The 22,260-nt window shown below is 36.3% G+C and overlaps 1 protein-coding gene across 1 annotated transcript in view; it reads left to right on the top strand.

The window, feature by feature from the left end:
• Positions 1–8,343: 8,343 nt before the first annotated feature.
• Positions 8,344–22,260, top strand: part of LOC126109383 (uncharacterized) — a 78,478-nt gene continuing 64,561 nt past the window's right edge. Inside the window, exons 1-3 of the mRNA XM_049914405.1 lie at positions 8,344–8,588; positions 15,001–15,227; positions 18,168–18,263. Of these exons, the coding sequence (XP_049770362.1) occupies positions 8,516–8,588; positions 15,001–15,227; positions 18,168–18,263 (396 nt within the window). The 5' untranslated portion in view covers positions 8,344–8,515. The remainder of the gene's footprint in view (positions 8,589–15,000; positions 15,228–18,167; positions 18,264–22,260) is intronic.

The raw sequence follows: 22,260 nt of genomic DNA, 5'->3' as shown, positions 1-22,260 counted from the left end.
GCTGTGAAGGTAGACTTTCCTAGTGTATACTGTCGAGGAAAAGCTATCCGCTTTCCAGCTGGCTGACAGTGTTAAAGTACTACGACACGTTGAAAAATGTCTGGTTAAGATGGTACGTAGGACACTCTTCAAAATGTCACGGTACTTTAATACTGTCACTGGGCTGGAAACCCGAGAGCTCTTCCTCAACAGTCACCAATAAGTCTGTTTGTTAAGACATTCAACAGAATAGAAAATGATGGTATGAAGTGGAATAGATGTCTACAGAGGAGGCATGGGAGTGAGGAGGGGGAGGGATGTAGTAGGGCAGGAGTGGGGAACATGCTAGTGCTATAGCCCACATAGGATATGGTGGCTGATAAGCAGTGACCAGTTCTCATCCAAAGCACTGGATGAGTTCACCTGTATGTTCAGAAGGGGAGGCAAACATTGTTTGCCTGCTTTCAGCCAGTGAGTGACACGATGGTTATAACAGAATAGAAGCACGTGCCATGCAGTCTTTCTCAATTGATTTTACTGAAACAATTTGGTAAACAATTTCATTGTGGAGCTACTTGTGCCTTTACATGTCAGCTTCATCATTCCATTAACGGTCACAGTTATTGCGATATTTGCATTTAAGCAAGACACTGTGCAATGTTCAAAAGAGTTTGCAATGAAAAATAGGGGTGGCTATGATTTTGAGTTTGGTGCATATTACATAATATCTTACTGCATAAGGAATTTAGCTAACACTTTCAGGTTTTCTATAGACACGGGTGGAGGTCTCCACGTGTCACCAATCAAAAATGTTTGAGAATGACCAAGTCGGAACAATGTTTGGCCCATTTTAGGAGAAATGAGTAATATTTTTTGTGCCAGTTTGTGACTACAGATGGAACTTGGTTGCACTACTGTACTCCAGAGACAAAACAACAATCAAAGCAGTGGGGTCAATCCATACTTAGTAGTCCAAGAAAAAAATAATTGGTTGCTTGACTGTCTCAGAAAAAATTTATATTTGCTGGGTGAATTCCCCAATGTTTAGTAGTCACAAAAATATTTAAAAAAAAAATTGTTTATTATTTTGATATGGTGGCCATATTTGTTCCAAGCCGCATGCATTTTTTGATATTTGCAAGCATCTACATTTTTTTTTTACAATTATTCACTAGTGGCTTGTCCCAAAGTCTTCCAGATAAAATGCATTTAGTTCATCACACTCTGGGCTACAAATTAACATCATTATCACTTAGCTGAATGTATTCTTTAATATATTTTTAATAGTTCAAAGTTATCAGCCACAAATTAAAGAAACTCAATTTTTGAACAGTAGTTTTCCAAAGAAAGTTTAATTTCTCAGCTTTAATATTTTTTCTGGTATTACATTGTATTGCATAGTTATTTTTTTTTTTTATAGAGTATCAATGGTGAGCAGGTTACACTTAAAAAAATACACTATTTTTAAAAATTGCTTTTTTTTATTTTTCCATTTTGTGGCCTGCAATATCTTTTTTGTGGCCCAAATAAAAATCTAAAATTTCACAGTTAATAGACCTTTATGATATCAAACTTCATTATAAATTTCAACTTTGAGATTCAATTGGAAGTTATGAAAAAAAATTATGAACACGATTCAAAAATATGTTTTTTAACATCTGCGGTATCTAGGCTTATGGGATAAAATATATCAGTTACAGTATATAATTTAATCATATCTGTGATTACTTACTGTTTTTATTGAAAATAAGCCTACTAATTACATTATATTGTTCTCTTGTTATTTGTTTTTAGTACATCGCTCATTGAACATTTGAGAAATTTGTTCACTGAGTTTGGGTGTTAGATTATAAGTTCGCCCAGTCACAGTTGTAAATTCCATGGGAGACAGCTTCCTTAGTACATTTTTAAGTGGCATCCAAACTTGATCCTTCTCAGTTTTTTTTAAATATGTCCTTGGTCCTGGTTGGTGATAAAATACAACATGTACATCTTGGTTTTGATAGTCAAAATTATCAACTTTGCTAATTCACCACTGTTCACCGTAAAAATGAGCCACTCTGTCTTTATTTTGAAGAACCAGTTGCACAAGTTTTCCACGCTGATGAAGTTCACTATCAGGCGAAGTTGATGTGATTTTACACTTCAGGAAGTTGTGTGAATGGGGTACAAAACAATGAAAAGATCGAGTGCCTTAAATCTTCTGACAAGTGTTGTACCTTTCCTTCAAGACACTGTCATAGACTTCTTGTATTTCCTCACATTGTACAAAAACATAGATAATTCCTTTGATATGTCTTTTAGAGAATTCAAACATTTCTTGAGGTGTTATTATATGTTGTCATCGGTTCACTGCAGACTTGTTTTTGTGACAGCTTGCTTTGTTGTACCCCCAACACCATCACAAGCATTCTTCCCATGGCATGAAGCAAAAGAGTGCCATTCTACATCAGACTCAAAATCTTCTTCATGAAAGGAGATGTTAATAAAATCTTTTTTTTTTGTTTTTATATTGACTTGCTGCCACCATCTGAAAAGTAAATCAGTTTTCTTATTGAAGGGTGGTGCTGTTAAATGTATTTTGTTAATTTTAGTTGAAAAATGTGCACTGCTGTAGTGTTGTGTTCAAGGTAGTCACTTATGACACAAAAGCTGAGGCTCATCAGTTTATCTTCATCTTTATAATAGAATGCAAATGGATGAACTGTGGCCTGTTTGTTTACCTGCTGGTGTCCTTGTACTTCATCTTGAACAACAATTTTGCAAAAAGTCGGAAAGAACTAAGCATTCATCAGCTGCCAAGGTTTGCTTTTTGTCTTTCAAAAATTTACTTTGAACTTTTGCAATAAAATGATGCATTTTCAGATTTTCAAGGTTAGCCACTAACACTTCAAAAAACTCTTCTCTGTCACCATTTCAGTTCTGTCCTGTGTCACCCATTGTTTGTATTTTATATTGTCAGGTATCAAATTGTCTTCTTCGGATTCTGTACACATGTCAAGTAGGGGTTGTTTGCCTAGACAATCTTCACATTTTCCGTTGATCATACAATTGTAACTCTCAATATTATATACCATAACTACCAAAAGATCTTTATAGTCAACTCTAAGATTGGCCCCATCTATCATCAACTTTATGTTCTGATGAAACAAACAAACACAAACATTACGGGTGCCAGATGCCCCTGCAACAATACACCATCTTGGTCTCAACTCGCAAAACTTTTATCTTCCAATTTTAGTGTCAAGATTTTCTTTTTTAAATTCAGTGAATAGTTTATTTAAATAACACAATATTAACCTGTTATTGTCATCATCATAATATGTAATAACTTTATTGGTTGTGTTTTCATCTATCAAATTAGATGCACTTTTCTTTTGTAATGCTGATAAAATTCCCTGCTCTTTTACTAATTGCCTTTTTAATCTAACAAGACATTCTGACACATTAAATTCATCACTAACTTTTGCTTGACTCCAAGAAATTCCGCAGTAAACTGATAATCTTAATTTTATCCTCTATGTCGGAAGTACTGCATTTAGTTTTTAGTTTTTGTATCAAATCATCATATTCGGTTGGTGAAGTTTTAGAACTTCCATCTGTTTTAGTACAAATTGTATTTTGAGATGAAACTTCCAAATTTTTTTTGACTATACCTGCCACTTTCTCAATTTTTGTATTCAAGGCACTTGGTCTTTTATCTTCACTTAGTTTTCTAATTTTACTAGCTAGCGATGTACCCAGGATTTCACAAGCTGTGTCTACTTTTTTAATGGTTGCTGATAAGTCACAAAATTCTGTATCTGAGGTTTCACTATCCTTTCTCTTGTGAATTACAATTATCTTAGAATAACATGTTGGACAAAATGATTTTCCTGGTATGCTTTTATGACATGCTTCATTAATAATAACATCAACAGAACACTGAGACACCATTTTTCAACTGCACACTTCAAGAACTTCTAGCTAAATAAGTGTGAGTAGACAACTGGTGGTTTAAGGGGTAAGACAACAATCAGACTTGTATAGACTTGCAGATGCATTTGTTAGCCTGCTGAAACAGTTACCACAACGTTGTTTCGACAAATAATCATTAGCTAGTGTAATGTGGTGTGTTACATTATGCAATTGGTATACTTTATTTGATTAGCATACCAGATATCGCAGATGTTTACTTTATTTGATTAGCGTACCAGATATTGCAGATGTTAAAAAACATATCTTTGACTCGTGTTTGTAATCTTTTTTCCATAACTTCCAATTGAATCTCAAAGTCGAAATTTATACTGAAGTTTGATATCATAAAGGTCTATTAACTGTGAAATTTTCAGATTTTTATTTGGTCCCCCAACAAACCTATTGCAGGCCATAAAATGGAAAAATTAAGAAAAAAAGCAATTTTTAAAAATAGTGTATTTTTTGAAGTGCAAGCTGCTCACCATTGATAATCTAGAAAAAGTAACTATACTATATAGTGAAATAGCAGAAAAAATTTTAAAGTTGAGAAATTAATCTTTTTTGGAATACTACTGTTCAAAAATTGAGTTGTGTTTTTTTAATTTGTGGCTGATAATTTTGAGCTATTAAATATATATTAAAGAATTCGGCTAAGTGATAATGATGTTAATTTGTTGCCCAGAGTGTGTTGAACTAAATGCATTTTATCTGGAAGGCTTAGGACAATCCACTACTGAATAATTGTAAAAAATGTAGATGCTTGCAAATACAAAAAAAACACATGTGGCCTGGAACAAATATGGCCACCATTTCAAAATAATAAACAATAAATTTTAAAAAAAATTATTTTTGTGACTACCAAACATTGGGGAATTCACCCAGAAAATATAATATTTTTCTGAGATGGTGAAGCAACCAGTGCTGGACCACTTGGTATGGAATTGACCCAGGACTAACAGGGGATATTGAATGTATACAAATATGGACAAGAATGGTCACAAGTTTGTTTGATCTGTGGGAGAGTGTCACAGAGATACTGAAGAAACTGAACTGGCAGACTCTTGAAGATAGATGTAAACTATCCAGAGAAAGACTACTAAAAAAGTTTCAAGAACTGACTTTAAAAGATGACTAGGAATATACTGCTGATGACTAGGACTACACTGCTTACCCATACATATCGCTCACATGGGGATCATGAGGACAAGATGGGAATAATTACTGCATGCACAGAGGCATTCAAACAAACATTCTTTCTGTGCTCCATACATGAATGGAACAAAAAGAAACCCTAATGAATGGTACAATGGGACATACACTGTGTCATATACTTCAGAGTGGTTTGAGGAGTGTTGATGTAGATGTAGTAGGTTAGAAACAGTCTGAAAAGCTGGTAAGGGTGTTGCAGATTAGGTTGTGCTGAGAATTAATTGTTAAGAAAAAATTCCATGTGTTGAACCATTTCCAAGTTAATTAGCATCGAAGTTAGCCAATCAGGCAATTGCGTGCAAATTCAAGTTGTCTGCCAGAGACGGTGTCACCAAACGTTTTCTTCATGTGGTTTCCTAAAACCGAACAAGAGAGTAATATAAAAATTGGACACAGGATGGTAGTGAGGTTTGAACCTGAGCCAAAGGCTGATCAGCCTCGTGTGCTGTCATCTACATTACGAGAACAGCTGTCACTAATTGTATCTGGCAGGCTGCTCGAATTTGCTCGCACATTGGCCCGACTGATTACCTTGGAAACAACAAGATGTATCAAATTTATTCATAACAATTATTTCTCAGCACAACCAACTTTCCAAGCTTTTCAGACAGTTTCTGACCTCCCAGTGTAGCTTTTTGGCAATAACACATTTTCAATTTTGTTGTAATTATAATTTTTTGTGATTTAGAATGGAGAGGAATTTGTTCAAATTGATGTACATGTGACAGCATACATAGCAGGAAGTAATGACACATTTTAAGTAAATTATATTGTAAAATGCAAAGCTTTCCCATACCAATTTCACAAAATGAATAATTTTCACAATTAATGTTGAGATACGCAAGTTTCATAAAAGAACACAAGTATTTTACTTCCCTACAATAGTAGTGACTCTACTGTTAAAGTTTTATGATTTTATTCAAGAAACAGCATTCCACATTATACTAGGAATATGGTAACTGTTTGCATTTTGAGCACTTGATTACATCATTTTATGACTTATTTATAAATTATGTTGAAGGTATTTTCAAATAGAGATTTTATATAGCTTCAAATGTTGTTAAACAATAATTAGTATAAGTTGAAAACTAGGAAACGAAACTTCACAGGAGGTAAACCAGCGTGCTGGACTGTGACTCAAGCCTGCGACCTTCGCTTTTTGTGGGCAGGTGCTCTACCATTTGAGCTATCTGTGCATGACTCACGAACCACCCTCAAAGCTTTACTTCCGCCACTGCCTCGCCTCCTCCCTCCCACAGTTGTCTGCAAAAGGCAAAGGTGCCAAATTCGAGTCCCAGTCTGGCACACAGTTTTTGTTTGGCAGGAAGTTTCAAATCAGTTCACACTCTGCTGAAAAGTGAAAATTCATTCTGCAACCAAGGTACTATCACAAACATACAACTACGCATCAACATCATGGAGTATTGATTTGTTTAACAAACAGGCTTATCGTATATCCATCTGTTACATTACAGCATACTTACATTCCAGCATTCCTTGCATAAAGATCAAGTTACATCTACATCTGTATTGTGCATATACTACAGAATTCAGGATTTTCAGTCGTCATCTCTCAAAGACAACAATATATTGCCACTGTCTGGTGAGCTAATGGTGTGTCTCATAGAGGGTACACAGGCATCACACACACACACACACACACACACACACACACATATATATATATATATATATATATATCACTCGAGTGGCGTATATTCATCTGCTAGTGTGTACAGCAGTACATGCATCAGCGTGGCCTGCAGGTATGTAAGGGGAGCAGGACGACTACGTCCTCAGTCTTATGACTCACTACAAAAGTGGCTGGAAGTTTCACAGCTGAAATATTGAGAGAAGAATAATTTGTTATGGCATCTAATGTAAGCCATTTCTATTAGTACATACAATTTAACTTTCAGGTTATTTTTCTCAGAAATATAATCTGAATATGTCATTACGTGACATTACTGAAGTGAATACTGTTAGAACAAAAATTAAATATTTCATACTTTGGTTCTGGACGTACTAAACGTAGATACGTCTAATTTTTTCAGTATCATCACACATGCATTTTCATAACTTTGTTATCTATTTTTCCCAGTGGTAAAACATTACTGAAATCTTCTCCGTTAGTTTTTCCCTTTGTTACATCAACTTGCATGAAAGACAGTGCCATATTTTTTGCACATTGATGTGCTCAACCTATCAAATATGGTACTGCCTAACAACTGTACATCCAATACTGACTAACAGTCACCAGTGCGCATGCTGTTTATAAAATTTTTACTAATACAAATGTATAATTGATTGTTATTAAAGTTAGTCACAATTAAAGCTGTTTATTTACAAAGAATTTTCAGCACCTGTTGGTATGTGTCTTTGCTCACATTTTAACCTTAATGTTTGAAAATACAAGTCTTTAAGAATTATTAAAAATAACTAAAGAAATACATTATCATAGATAATTTACAGTGTCGCCATTTAAATTGGTAATTTTATGCCATTCTCTGCTATTCTGCGTAAATAATTCTTCAAATAATGTTTTTATTATTCCCAGACATTTTTACAAAATCTGTTGAGATAAGAATTTCTTACTTACAAACAGCTGATAACAAAACTTAAAATGTTATAACTGATAATAGCACAAAATAAATATAAATCATAAAGAATTCAATCAATTATAGTTCACCATGGCAAAATGAAGTATCTTTCATTTATAGATTAACATACGTATTGTGAAATACATATGATATCGTGTAATTTACTAGATGGGAATCGTATCCTGTGCTACTACCCAGTATTGACAGATGCATTACAGGCTGAATTCCCAGAATGGCACCATTCAAAGGAACATTCAGTTACAAATATGCTACAGCTGTCTTTAACTGTTCTCTGATTATGAACTGTTTATTGCTACTTACCAGTATGGTCTTTTACTGGTAAGAACAGACTTTACCTTTTTGGCAAATAAAACTCATTCTTACATTGCGATGTCAAGAGTTTTTCACGTCACCATTATACAACCTTCCTCTTGCTAAAGAAATTGTATACGATTATTTGCTTCCGGCATGTACAATATACTACTCCCTTTACCAGTCATTGTGTGCAGTTGGTGGGAGGCTACAGGCCAGTCCCCAGCAATGGCCATGTTCTACAGGTCCACAGTGTGCTACAGGTGATTTCTTCGGTGCAGGGAGATGGAGCGCAACGGGCTGGCGCCACACCGGGCACATCTGTGGCTCCGGTCACAGACGTGCCTCCGGCTTCTCCCGCTGATCGCGGATCGGTATCGGCAGCAGCCCTGTCTGATGTGGCGGCTGCCCTGGCGGCACGCGTCACCGCTGCCGCGTCACACTGTACTGGTCCCGCAATGCTACTGCCTTCAGTGGCCGCCGTGCTGCAGCTGCCCATGATGTCGACATCATTGCCAGCTCCACCTGCAGGTGAGCAGTGCAGCTGTGTGTACATGTGCTGAAGAGTGTCTTTTGAGGAGTACAGACTTACAAACCTTAAATACTAAAATATCACCAGTTAGTATTTTTGTTATCTTTCTGAGGCATTTGATTGTGTCGATTGTATTACTCTTAGGAAAACTTTAGTTTTGTGTAATTGATAGCTTTACTAACAACTGGTATGACTCATATTTAACAAGCAAAATGCTAACAGTTTTTTTAATAAGTCAAAAAATGTTGGATGGAGAGTAAATTTTAGTGACTAGTGACAAAAATTACAAAGGGAGTTCCACAGGGATCTATTTTAGGTCTATTTCACCTCCTCGTTTATGTTGATAACCTTCCACAAAATTCATCAAGCTGAATTGGTACTGTTTGCAGACAAATACCAGTGTTAAAATAATCCCATTAGAGGTGGAAAGCAACAGTGGAAATGGTTAGTGATATTGTTCAAACAAGAAACTGGTGGTCTGAAAATGGACACTCCTTAGTTTTGAGAAAATACACTACATACAGTTCTACACAACAAATATAATCACGCCATAAAGTGACATAGCCTATGAACAGGAGTCAGTAAACAAGATGAAACACTCCAAATTTTTGATGTACATATTTATGGAAACTTGAACTGAGATAAGTGTGTTACTGAGGTGCTCAAACACATATTTTCAGCCTCTTCACTAATTTTGCATATTTTCACTGAGTAACGTCTTGTAGACTCACTTAGAAAACTAGTATTGTCTTCTCAAAAAAGCAAGCAGTAAAAATATTATGTGATGTCCACCCTCAATTGTCTTGTAGATGCTCATCGAGTCATTTTAGTGGTACATTACGTTCACACACACACACACACACACACACACAGAGAGAGAGAGAGAGAGAGAGAGAGAGGGGGGGGGAAGGGGGGGGTTCTGTGATACCCATGTCTACAATATGAAAACAACGCAAGTTTAAATCTACATTAAAATAATTTGTTCTGGGCAGCATCTTCTATAGTTAGATTTTTTTAGAAACCTGGTAGTGCACAAAAAACTACTTTTCAATTTGCAGTGCCTGTTGCAGGTTGCCAGTCTAACAACTTCCAGGAGCTTTGCGGTTCATGCAGTTTAACTTCAACATCAGAAATGATGTTTTAGTTTATTACTTCTTTACTACCAATTCTATATGCAACACAGTTTGCGAACGGTACACACATATACCACTGAGTGTACCTACAAAATTATATCATTGTATGATACATAGTTCAGGAGATATGACATCACAAACATTTAGATGTGTGAAGAACTAACTTCTGCTTAAAATGGCACACAGTATAACATCTAAATGAGCACTTATATTTTCATTTATTACGTCTTTACTACTAACTCTACTTGTGCTACACTTTGCAGACCGTCTCTATATAAGACACTGGATGTTCCTACAAAATTATATCATTGTAAGACACATGGTTCAAGAGATCATTGTCTTTTCGTTTCCCCTTTATCTAGCACTGAGCTGTTTTGGGAAATGTATGGGACTTCTCCACTTTCCTCTGTCTTTCCACCATTCTTCTTTTATAACTGTTATGTTCTAGTCCAGATTCCTTCTTCTTAAATTTGCCTTTACAGTGACCATCTGTCTCGTTCTAAGTCTCCCTCATGCCCTTTTGCCCTCAGACTTGGCCTCCATCATTCATTCAGGAGATATATCATAAACATTGAGATCTGTGAAAAATAGCTTTTGCTTAAAATCAGGCACAAACTATCCAGACTATATTCATCCAGTGTTTCCTAATAAGGGCTTTTAGCAATTTCGAACAAAATTAAAGAATCATTTCAAACCTTTCCAAAACTTTTTCTCTTCTACGTGCTTAACATCAGTGATTTGACACATTAAAGTATATGGAAAGTTAACAGACAATTGGTGCCCTTTTGTAGATGGAAATTTGATTCCTTAAGGAATTGGGGATTTATTGATGGTAACTTACCCAAGTATGGATGGATCATGTGTCCCTTACGCAAGTATGTGGCCCTTATGCAAGTATGGATCATGTGTCCCTTGCATTTACAAGCCACCTTTTTTTCCCAATTTCAGCTTCATATGTTTGAAAAACAATAAACGTAAAAATAACCAAACCTGTACGTTTTATAAACTTGCTACAAGACAGTTAGGTCACAAAAGGATAACTTTCTAAACCTTGTGAAAAGATGAGTCTGCTTATATATTGGAGCAATTTGGTCTCAGCAAAATATTATGATTTCTCTGAGAGCCACCTGGAGCAAAAGTAGTTAGTAAATGACAAAAAGACTTAAATAAAGAGCACAGTACATATGGATCACCCATTTTGACAATTTTTGCAGCTTTAAGAAAATTATTTACTGAAATACAGTTCTTCAAAATTGACGAAAGTTCTTTATGTGCTTTGACAACCTCCTGTGACCCTTCAGTTAAGAGACTCTTGAACTCAATTGTGCACTAGAAATGTTGCTCTTTCAGGAAAGGGGATGTTCATTAATTACTTAAAGATTGGTTAAAACACTTCAGAAAAAACATGTTTTATTTAAAAACTATATTAAACAGTGTTTTTAACTCATGATTAAAAACATTTTATTTAAATATGCTAACTATGACTAGTGTTCAGACAAACAGATGGCAAAAAGACTCCATGGAAATAGTATCAACCCTTTTGACAGTTACCTAAAAAATTGACTTTCATCGATATGTTATATATATTAAATGTCATTGAACCTTTACTTACAATGTTTTTTATTTTTCTTTGAACTGATGATTGCATATCTCTTTGCTCTCTGGATTTATATGTTCACTAAGACTATTCTTGTTGATGAACTTCAGCTTAGCTTCCTTCCACAAATGATTTACTTCTTGCTCACCTGTGTGTTTCTACTTGTCAACAGGCCACATAAAATGGGCAGTGTAAAAGCTTTGATACAAATTCGTGTTGAACACAGTAACATTGGCTTTACATGGGTTGTAGTATATCACGAGTGCCTGTCTGATGTGCAGTGATTTTGACCAGCACGGCAGTGTTCTCCCCAAATGAAATCAGACACTCGTGCAGCACTTGTTTCAAATTGGGGAATCCTGGGGATGCACAAGTGTAAAGTGTTCGATTCAGAGAGGCCTTAAAGACTTGTGGGCACTGTAATATTGTATATGTTTGGGATTAATTTTATGAAACAAAATGCTATCCATTACTGTAATGTATATTCTCTGAAGTATAAAGTGGACATGAGACCTTTATTGCCCCCTCCCTTTAAATGAGATTTTGCTAGAACCTCCTCCCATTTTGAGCTCACATAATTAATAGACATCCCCAAACGTGCCCACATAATGTTACAAAATCTGAGATGGTTGACATTAGACATGAAATGACCCTACAATGATTTTCAGAAGCATTTTCCTTCATATGCATTATAATTATCCAAAGACTGCAATTCTGAGAGTCAAAGGACGTCTCAATAATGCAGTAATTTAGAAGGGAGTGAGATAAGGTTGTTGTTGTGCTCCCATATTCAATCTTTACATTGAGCAAGCAGTAAAGTAAACCAAGGGAAAATGAAGGAAGTGAGTTCAAGTTCAGGAAGGAGAAATTAAAACTTTGAGCTTTTACTGTAACATTGTAATTCTGTGCAACACAGCAGAGGACTCAGAAGATCAGTCAAACAGAATAGGTGCTCTCTTGGGAAGAGGTTGCAAGGTGAACATTAAGAAAATTAAGACAAAACTTACACAGAATAAATGAGATGATATTGAGATAATCTGGTTATGAATTAAGGTGCTGGAAGTAATAGATGAATATTGCTACTTGGCCAGCAAAGTAACCGATGACAGCAGAAGTAAAGGGGATATATGATGCATCCTGGTAATAGTATGGAAAAATTTTCTGTAAGAAATGGAATATGTTAGTATCACATATAATGTAAATGATAGGAAATATTCTCTGAAAGTATTTGTATGGAATGTGCCCTTATTTTAAAGGTAAATGTGGATGATAAATGGCACAGCCAAGAAGAGAATAGAAGCTTTTGAAATGTGAGGTTACAGAAGAATGCTGAAGAATAGATGGCTAGACTGGGTAACTAATGAAGATGCACTGATAAAAACTGGGATGAGGAGAAAATCATCACATACCTTGCTAGAAGAAGGGATAAGCTGATAGCACACATACTAACACATTCAGGATTTGTCAATTTGGTAATGGATGGAAGTGTGAGTGTTGAAAATTGTAGAGGGATACAAAGGTTTGAATACACTAAACAGGTTCAAATGGATATGTAAACCAACTTAAATTACTTTTTAAAGGAGTGAACCACCATTTGACCGTGTATTACTTATCTCTTGTACTATCTATATTTCACCTTTTATGCCATAATCAAGTGCAGTGCTAAAAGTTGTCAGTTATTGTGTCATGTCTGTTAAGGCACTTCAGACATGACTTAATCATGGTCTAACAACATATAGCATTGAACTTGATAATGACATAGAAGCCAAAATCTGCTTAGCACAAAAGATAAATATGACAGTACACAGTCAAACGACAGTTTACTCCTTTAAAAAGTATTGTATAATTGTGGCTCAACACCATTGAAAACTTTGTAATTTTAATTACTTGTTGTTTGACAGGCACCAGGCAGGACTGCTTGCACTAGCAAAATATTAATGGAAGTAGTACTGGCACAGACACCTACCACTGCATTGCCCATTGCCACTTCCATTACACAAGCCATTTTGTATGCTTATTCTGAAGCGGGAAACTTCTCTGCATGTGAAGTTCACACAAATTTTGAAAATAAATGTAGCATCTGCACATATTAAATTTAAGAACAGATTGTGACCTGCATAGAGATGCTATAAGGGTCTGCATCAAACATGGATTTCATAACAATATGGGAAATTCCTGGATGGAACAGTGTATAAAGTGATGGTAAGGCAACCACCCACCTAGCATGGACTTCAGTATGGAGCATAGAAACAAGTAGCAGAAAACAGTTTTCACACTAGCTATTGAGCTCTTACTCTCTTTTTGTACAGTTTTTTATGGGACATCTGTAGGAGATAAAGACTTTAAAGCAATTTACTTTCGTCACAGAGAGCAAAGCACTATAGCAGCTGCTTGCAGACAGTACTTCTCGCAACAGTGTCACAACTTTGGACTTTATTATTGGCTGCCAGTTAGCTTAAATCGTGCTGTAGGTTGCAGAAGGTATGTAAAGACAAAAAGACTTGCGCAAGATAGACTACCATAGAGCACTTGATCAAATTTGTCTTTGAACCAAAGACTACGATGATGACATATGAGTACTTCACACTTTCACAATAGCATCGAACCTTTATTGTGCCATTTTTCATAGACTGAGGATGTTTGACATTTACAACGAGAGGTCCCCAGTGGAGGTATCGACTTTTTGAAACCATTTATATGGTGATGTAGGTTAAGAAGCCAGGTATCGAATCCTGTAACCATTCACCCTAGTGGCCCTTTATTTGCAGGTAATCAACAAAAACAATCAGAATTTTATATGATGCTCAATAATGTTAAAAATGTAGTATACTGAAGGTTGCATTGTGGAAAGGATAGGGTAAGACATTTTCATGCGGTAGGTTGTAGGTTCAAAACTCGTCTGGTGTGGTAATTTTTTTTTATTTCTAAATCTGTGTCAAAATGACTTGGGTCAGTATCTTTATTCAGTTGTTTTAAATTTAATTTTTTATTTCTATTCCTTTGTCACACCATTCTAATCATCATACAAACTTCTTCATTTGTTCTCTTATTTTTCTTTGTCTCATTCTTTTGTCTCTCTGAATTTTTGAGAATGTGAATGTAATTATAATTTATCTATTGCAGTATTAGATATTTGAAAATGCTGATGTATCATTTAAAAAAAATAAGAGACGAAATTATTTATGTTGAGTGTGTAGTGGTGTCAAAAATGTGTTTTTTGTTACAAGATGTTAATTGTTTTGCATGGTAATCATCATACAAACATTTAAAACATACTCAAATTCCTATTGCACTAATGACAAAATAATACAAAGATTTAAACAGAAGAAGGGATTATAAATAAAACAAAATTCAAGCAAAATGAGAAACAGAAATATTGAATGCAATAACGTGGATGAAAAAATAGCATGCTAAAATGAAAGAAATTAAACCAAAATTAATACATAAAATTAATTAAAAATCACATTTTTTGATCAAATACTTGCAAATGAGAGCCCACCGGCATGAATGGCTACAGTGTGTGATATCTGGGATCTTATCATACTTCTCTTTACATATTGTTTCAAAAAGTTGATCCCGTCACTGGCAACCTCTCCTCATTAGCATCCTACTTAGCATGTTGACACATATGAAACATTTTGACTAGGACAGGTTTTCGAAGTCTTCCAAAATCTGCAACAGGAGCAGTAGATGGCACCACAGGATTTGTGGCTCCCGCCCCTCCGGTCGAACAGCTGTCAGCGGCGCAGCAGCAGCAGGCTGCCGCCGTTGCGGCTGAGCTGGAGCGCCGGCGCATCGAGCGTGAGAGGCGCCGCCAGGAGAAGGAGCGGCGTCGACAGGAGAAGGAGAAGCGCAGACAGCGCAAGCTGATGGCGCGCGCCTCGGCCGCTGCTGACACCAACATAAAGGTACTGCAACTTACGTGGAGATGGTCTGCTGCACTGCTAAACTTACAAGGCTTGATGGGTAACTGCTCATGTAAGTTTAATAAGTCGCTGCAGTTTATCTCATTCCAGTTCCTCTTCTTCTGCAAATAATACTGTCTAGATTACTTAATGTGACAGTAATACTCAGTTTTGCCTCAGGCTGTGATCTACAATTTTATTGTAAGATGTTCCGTTTTGAGCATTCTAGCCAGATCTTCAGATGTACCTGTCGTAACATTTTACTTACTCTCATTATTCAAGAAGGTAAATGTTATATAAATATTAGCTGTAATTGCAATGTATTAAAGAGAATTTATGAGTATTTTCGTGATACATTTTAGTTTTTTGCAAGAACATTAAACATAATTTTTTTAATAATTTATACCTGGATCCTTTCATTGATTGTTGTACGTCATCAGTCCATTTTTATCTGCAAAAAATACCTGGCCTCATTTTTTTTTAACTATTCAAAGCTTCATTTTGTTCAGTTTTTCTCAAAGCAAACAACTGAATTAACTTTTCTTATGTTTACTCACTTTTTCTTTTGTTCACATCGCCTCCCATCATACAATTGTATGGATTGTTCACATGTTAGATCCCCTTACCATACTGGTCGATTGACATCCTGCTTGCTGCTTGCCAAGCTCATTCTCTTAACTTACAATAATACCTCCTACCAAACAGGATTTTTAGATTTTTATGTAATCAGCAAATTAACTTGAAATCATAAATAATAAACTTGTAAAATAAACTGATTATCATATATTGTAGTTGGGAAAGGCAAATTATTTAAAAAAAACCTAATAGTTGGTTTTCTGGATGCAACAGGACCGTACTCATAATTGATTATTATGCAATCCACACTCCAAAAATCAATAATGATGCGTCAGAATTTTGCTCACAAAAATGATAAATTGAGCTTATCAGTATTACACTACAACACACACACACACACACACACACACACACACACACACACACACAAGTGTTGTAAATGTTTCTTAGTAAGGTATAATCTAAGTGTCAACACCATCAGAGGATACTCATCATACATAAATTGAGCAGTATCATTGTGCAAATCTCTCTTACCTATGGCTGTATGAGATTCTAATTTTATGTACATTTTTGTCTCGAATATAAAGGCATTAATTAATTTGTTAGTCAGAAGAGCTCAAGGAAGTTGCAACTAAATCAACAAGTAGTGTAGTTTTACGTGTATGTGCTGTCTTATTGTAATTCTTTAAAGTGACAAGTAAATCTGAAGAAGAGGCTAGAAGACTTTATAATACATTGTTCATGCAGTTTTGTCAGTGATGGAGAGTTTAAATATTACTTAACATATTTTTTATTTATTTTTTATTATATTGTTAGTTACTATGCCATATGTCAACTTAACTGGGGAAATGTGGTCTGTAGACAGTGTAAGTTTCTGTTTTGTTTACTTCATATTCGCATTGCTTCTCTTGTAGTATATTGATTACATCACATGGCCTCCTCTTGAAGATATTTCCAAATAGTGTTGTTTAATTCAATATATAGTAGCTTGTTTCTGTCAACATGTACTTGAAACTACATTTCATTATTGTTTAGCAAAATACAATCCATTTGATTTTTAGTTGCACCTGGTCTTTACTAAATTCAGTTTATGTTTATTTTCTTGTGAAAGAATTTGTTCTGTACAACCACATTGTTGTTCTCAGGTGATTCAACTAAAATGACCTGTGTAATATCTGTTCTAATATCCAAAAGATTCTCATTGTAAAATCAGTCATTAGTTCTTCCCTACTTCAGTTCAAGGCCCACCCTCCTTATAATCTTGTAGTAGCCACTGAGTTCATTCATAAATAGCTGTAACTTGGAATACAGGTTTTCTAACTTCTCAAGGTGAGCACATATGTGCACACACTTATTTCCATGGAACATGCAATTTATTTTATAAATCTTGCTTCTGTGATTTTGTCTCCAGTTTTTGTGTTTGCAGTAAAGTTTGCTGCACTTCTGATAACCCTACTGTGTTCCATCTGGCAACAAAATGTGTGTGTGTGTGTGTGCGTACTTGCGTGAGTGTGTGCATGCACACGTGTGCATGTCTGTTTTGTGGTACTTTACAGTGTTACTCAATTACAGAAGCTGTTTTATTAAAAGGTAAACATTCAGATAATGTATAGTGTAATACCAATACATGTAAACACCTCTGTTTCCAAGAGCCATCATATTTTGCGATATTGTGTGTGCCTGTCTGTGCTGCCACTTGGTAAGTAATTACGTTTTGTATCATTGTTTGATTACAAGCTATTCTTAACACATTTCTATATTAAGCAATAAATGTTGTTGTCTGTTTCCTGTCAGTTCATGGCTGTGGAATTAGTTTTAATTCAATACACAAGTAATAACAGTCCTGTCACCATATGTATGAAAGGGCAACCGCATGTATGTGCGTGCCCGCAGGAGCTTCTCTCTCTCTCTCTCTCTCTCTCTCTCTCTCTCTCTCTCTCTATCACACACACACACACACACACACACACACACACACACACACACACAGTGAATGAGTAATGAATACCAGTTATATTAGAAAGAATGCCACAGAATGAGTGTATAGGCTTGGTTATTGATGTAGTAAATGTTTAGAGGTAAAGAAAACTGTTTCATAACCTTTGAAGGCACAGTGGTTTTCTTCTCTTGAAGAACACAGTGGAAAGTGACAGTGAGAATGTTTTATCATTTTTTGTCAATCTAATAAACAAAGTATTGTCACCTGCTTATCGCCCAGGAAATTGTTCACAACGAAGTGGAATACCATTCATGAATGACATTTTCCAGTTTTCTGACTTTTGCTCTTTCTGCTCATATAGTACAGTACAAAATACAATATATTCTCCCCATTTGCAACTCGTATCTGATCTGACATTTACTCTACAGAAAGCACTGTTGGAACGACAACGTATTAGTGAAGGTCTGGTGGGCACTATTGTCGGAGAAGGAGAAGTCGACATTGAGGAAATGAAGCTACTAGAGGTACGTATACAGCATGCAATGGTTGCTGAGTTAGTTTGACATTCTGATTGTGGTGTAACAGTTGTCTGATAACTTCAGTTGTCAGGCATAGTAATACCCCTTTTGATGTGGAAGCTATCACATGAGTGTCAAGAAGAATTACAGGTTGTCTGTCATGTTCTGGCAGTTGTACTAAAGTAAAAGCTATTGTAATAATTTATCACTGAGTTTTGTGTTGCAATATGTTTGTTCTATGTTGTGTTTTAGAAAATAATGTAATTTAATGGCAGTGAGTTGGAGTCATGAGTAGTGGTCTATCAAAAGTGCAAGAGAGTATAAAGATTGTTTTGAAGAAAATGAGGAGAATTTTGGCAATTTTGAGTGCTCCCAATATCTTAAATTTTTATGTCATAGACCATCTTCTTGGTTGTCATTTTCTCTGTCATTTCAACTCCCACTGCTAAAGACATTGTCAGGTACTCCACATATAAGTATCTAAATTTTCCTGCATTAATTTCTTCAAAACATTCAACTCTTTGTTGATAACTGTAACAAGAATAAAAGTACAATTTGCCCTTACCTGTGCTTCAATCAACATATTGCAATGTCACATGAAATTTATCAAAGATCACCAAGTTAGAACCTTATGGGTTGTGGAGCTTGGTGATGAAATAGTTCACAGATGAAATGCTCTCAGATAATAAGTAATAAATCTTCAGAAAACTTCAGTTTTGGAGAATTGTATTTAGTGCTTACCTGGTTGTCACCGACAATCTTATTCTTCTTTCTTTATTTTGGCCAACTATGAACAATGTCAGTTCAACTCTCTCTTTTTTTCCTACCTTTGACTGTTGCCCAATGCTCCTGAATTCATTTCTGGTGTTGTTATTCTCTCCCCTTCATCCACACATTCTCTTTCTTCAATTTCGGCTTTACCTGGAAACCTTTGTGTGTGTTGAGTTTTTCCTTACGATTCATTTGTGCCTCTTATCTTCTGCATTTTCTTACATAATTGGTGGTTGCGACACCTTCTCTGTTTGCTGTTTCCTTTGAAAGGGCCTGGAGATTTTTTTCAAAACCTTTCTTTCTTTGGCCTCGTGTTTCTCTATTAAACCTTGCTTGTTCAGTGTAAGGCTCTCTGCTGCACGTTAAGAGCCTCCAATTGAATAGCAATGCAGTAGTGTCAGATTTGGGTGTTTAAGAATATTGACACTGGACTCGCATTCGGGAGGACGACGGTTCAATCCTGCGTCCAGCCATCCTGATTTAGCTTTTCCGTGATATTCCTAGATCACTTCAGGCAAATGTTGGGATGCTTCCTTTGAAAGGGCATGGCCGATTTCCTTCCCAATCCTTCCCTAATCATGCTCCGTCTCTAATGTCCTCATTGTCGACAAGATGTTAAACACTAATCTCCTCCTCCTAAGAATATTGAATGTAGATATTAGGTGGTAGGTAGGGCATTTCTGTTTTATTAATATGTGACATGAAGGCTTCTTTCTCTGATTAATTATGCTCCATCTATTCACCTCTGTATTTAAAACTTTTTGCCTGCATAATTTCTCCTAGTTAGAACTCCAGTTCTCATGGTGCTGATTTTATGTTTGTCACAAAGTGCATCTTGTCGTAGGAGATTCGAAGCCCGACTTTCACTGCCTGTCTCTTCATCTCTAATTTTATTGACTTATCTTTTAACTCATGTTCCTACAGCTGGGTATTGATGCTTCTTTCAGCTATTCAGTCACCTAATTTGTTGACAATGAGAGCGATTGTCATCCAGATCATTTTCATTTCTCCTCACAATAGGTGGGTCCCACTCGTACCCCTTGGATAAAACTGTTGGGTTGGTGCCTAAATTCATAGTATTTTTCCATAAGTTTAATAAACGCAACAGGTACGAACAACGGAGCCATTAGTCATCAATAATATGTTCTCCTTTACTATCTACAACAGTCTACCAATGCCGGGATAGCTTTTCCACGACTGCAGAAATTGCGTGGTTTGAGGCAAAGAACACATTGAGCCATGTTAGGAGCACATTTTCATCCAGAAAGGGAGTTCCTCTGAAGGTTGTTTGACAGAGAGTGGAAAAAGATGAAAATCTGACAGCACAAGATCAGGTGAATAAGGTGGGTGCAGAATGACATCCCAGCCCAACTCCAGTATGGTGTTCTTTTTTCATTGTAGCAGAATGTGAGTGGGTGTTACTGTGGAGTAGCATCACTTCACGCAGTCTTTCTGGTCGTTGTTCTCGTATTGCATCTGTAAGATGTCTGGGTAATTGACAATAAGTGTTAGCAGTGACAGTTACACCTTGGGAAAGCAATTTATAGTACACCTCACCATCACTGTTTGACCAGTTGCATATCATTTCCTTTAGTGGCTACCTTAAGTCTTTGTACAGGGAGTTGCTGCTTTGTTTGGGCTCAGACATTTAGCATAAAGACATCATTTCTCATCGCCAGTAATGATACAGCATAATAATGGTTGGTTTGCACATGAGCCAAGTGATGACAAGCAAGAAAATATGCTCGTATGACCACCCACAGATTTTTTTTAATTTTGGCTTAGAGCAGGTAGTACCCATACACCTGCACAATGGTGGAATGATCAGTTCATCACATTTGCAATTCTCGAGTACACTCACATGGATGGTTGTGGATTAATGCATTGAAATGATCTTCATCAAACCCCAAAGGTCTTCCTGAACATGGGGAGTCACTAATGTCAAAACAATCCTCCTTACCCTCAGTGACATATCCCCGTCCACAGCGCAAATGTTTCTGCCTGCCTCCACTTCTGTCACCCCTCTACTAAACTCAAACAGAAGAATATGTTAGAAATGTGCCAATTTCTCCACTTGGCATTCCATTTTCTAGCCTCCACAGCTCCACTCATCATCTCCAGATGACAAAGTGGCAGTATATAAACTCAAATACAATAGTGAACTACAAATAAAAAATGACAATTGGTGATTGAACCTAGAGGTAATGGAATATCAATATGGAAAATAAACACATTTTGAACTTATGCACCAACCTAATATTAGTTCCGAAAGCTAGACTAGTGTCATGTATTTTTCTGTGCCCTTGTTGGGCAGCACTCAAATTTTGCCTCCTGTAGGTAAGTACTCTGGACATATTCTAAAGTCTGAGATCTAATTTTTCTGTCTTCATTTGATCAACAGGAAATTTTGTTCTGTGCAGGTTAGTAATGAACACTTTCAGTGAGGTGTAACTTTAATGCTGATTCATCAAATTCTTTGGGACCGTGTAAGCCAGAGCTGCCAAAGCATAATTCGTGTAATGCCACTAAGAAAATTAAAAATGAATGTTATAAAAATTTAAGATTGTGTACACAATAGATAGTATGTTGCAGTGTGAGACTTTAAACTACTGTGAAGGAACTCCCACATACACTGTCTGACAAAAGAAGTGAAACACCCAGAAGACACGATCGGATGTAATTCGGTACACATATACACCATCGATGGGCACGTAAGTGATTAGAGTTCCAATGCTCTGTGACAAGTAAAACAGTCGCCAGAGTGCATTTGTGCTGTTTGTGTTTAGTTTTGTTGACAAGCCTCAGGGCATATATAAGAGGCTCGAACTAGATAAGGTGTTTGATCGCTGTGAAGGACACGGAGGTGCCACTTACTCGTGCGAGACAGCATTATGAGCAACCAGAGAGTTTTAAAGGGACCTCTTTGTCAGTCAGCAGTAGGCTGGATAGTTGAATTGTGCAGTATCCATATTTTGGGATATTTGGATGTGATGGTGGCCTGGCAGGGGATGGCATAGGAATGTGCGGGCAGGCATACTCTTCATCAATGTTCTGGTGAATCCTGATTGACCACCACAAGGAAGGATCGCCATATCATTTGATGAGCACACCGTAACCACTTCTCGTCTGTGCCTACTGTCTGAGAATGAGTGTTGGACCTCCTGTAATATTTTTTGTCATGCGGCACTGTCGACCGGACACTCGTGGCAGCTGGACTAGGGGACTACTATCA

Source organism: Schistocerca cancellata, chromosome 12 (genome assembly GCF_023864275.1).
Source record: "Schistocerca cancellata isolate TAMUIC-IGC-003103 chromosome 12, iqSchCanc2.1, whole genome shotgun sequence".
NCBI lineage: Eukaryota > Metazoa > Arthropoda > Insecta > Orthoptera > Acrididae > Schistocerca > Schistocerca cancellata.
Note: the sequence above shows the minus strand (reverse complement) of the source record. Positions and strands in the feature narration are given on the sequence as shown.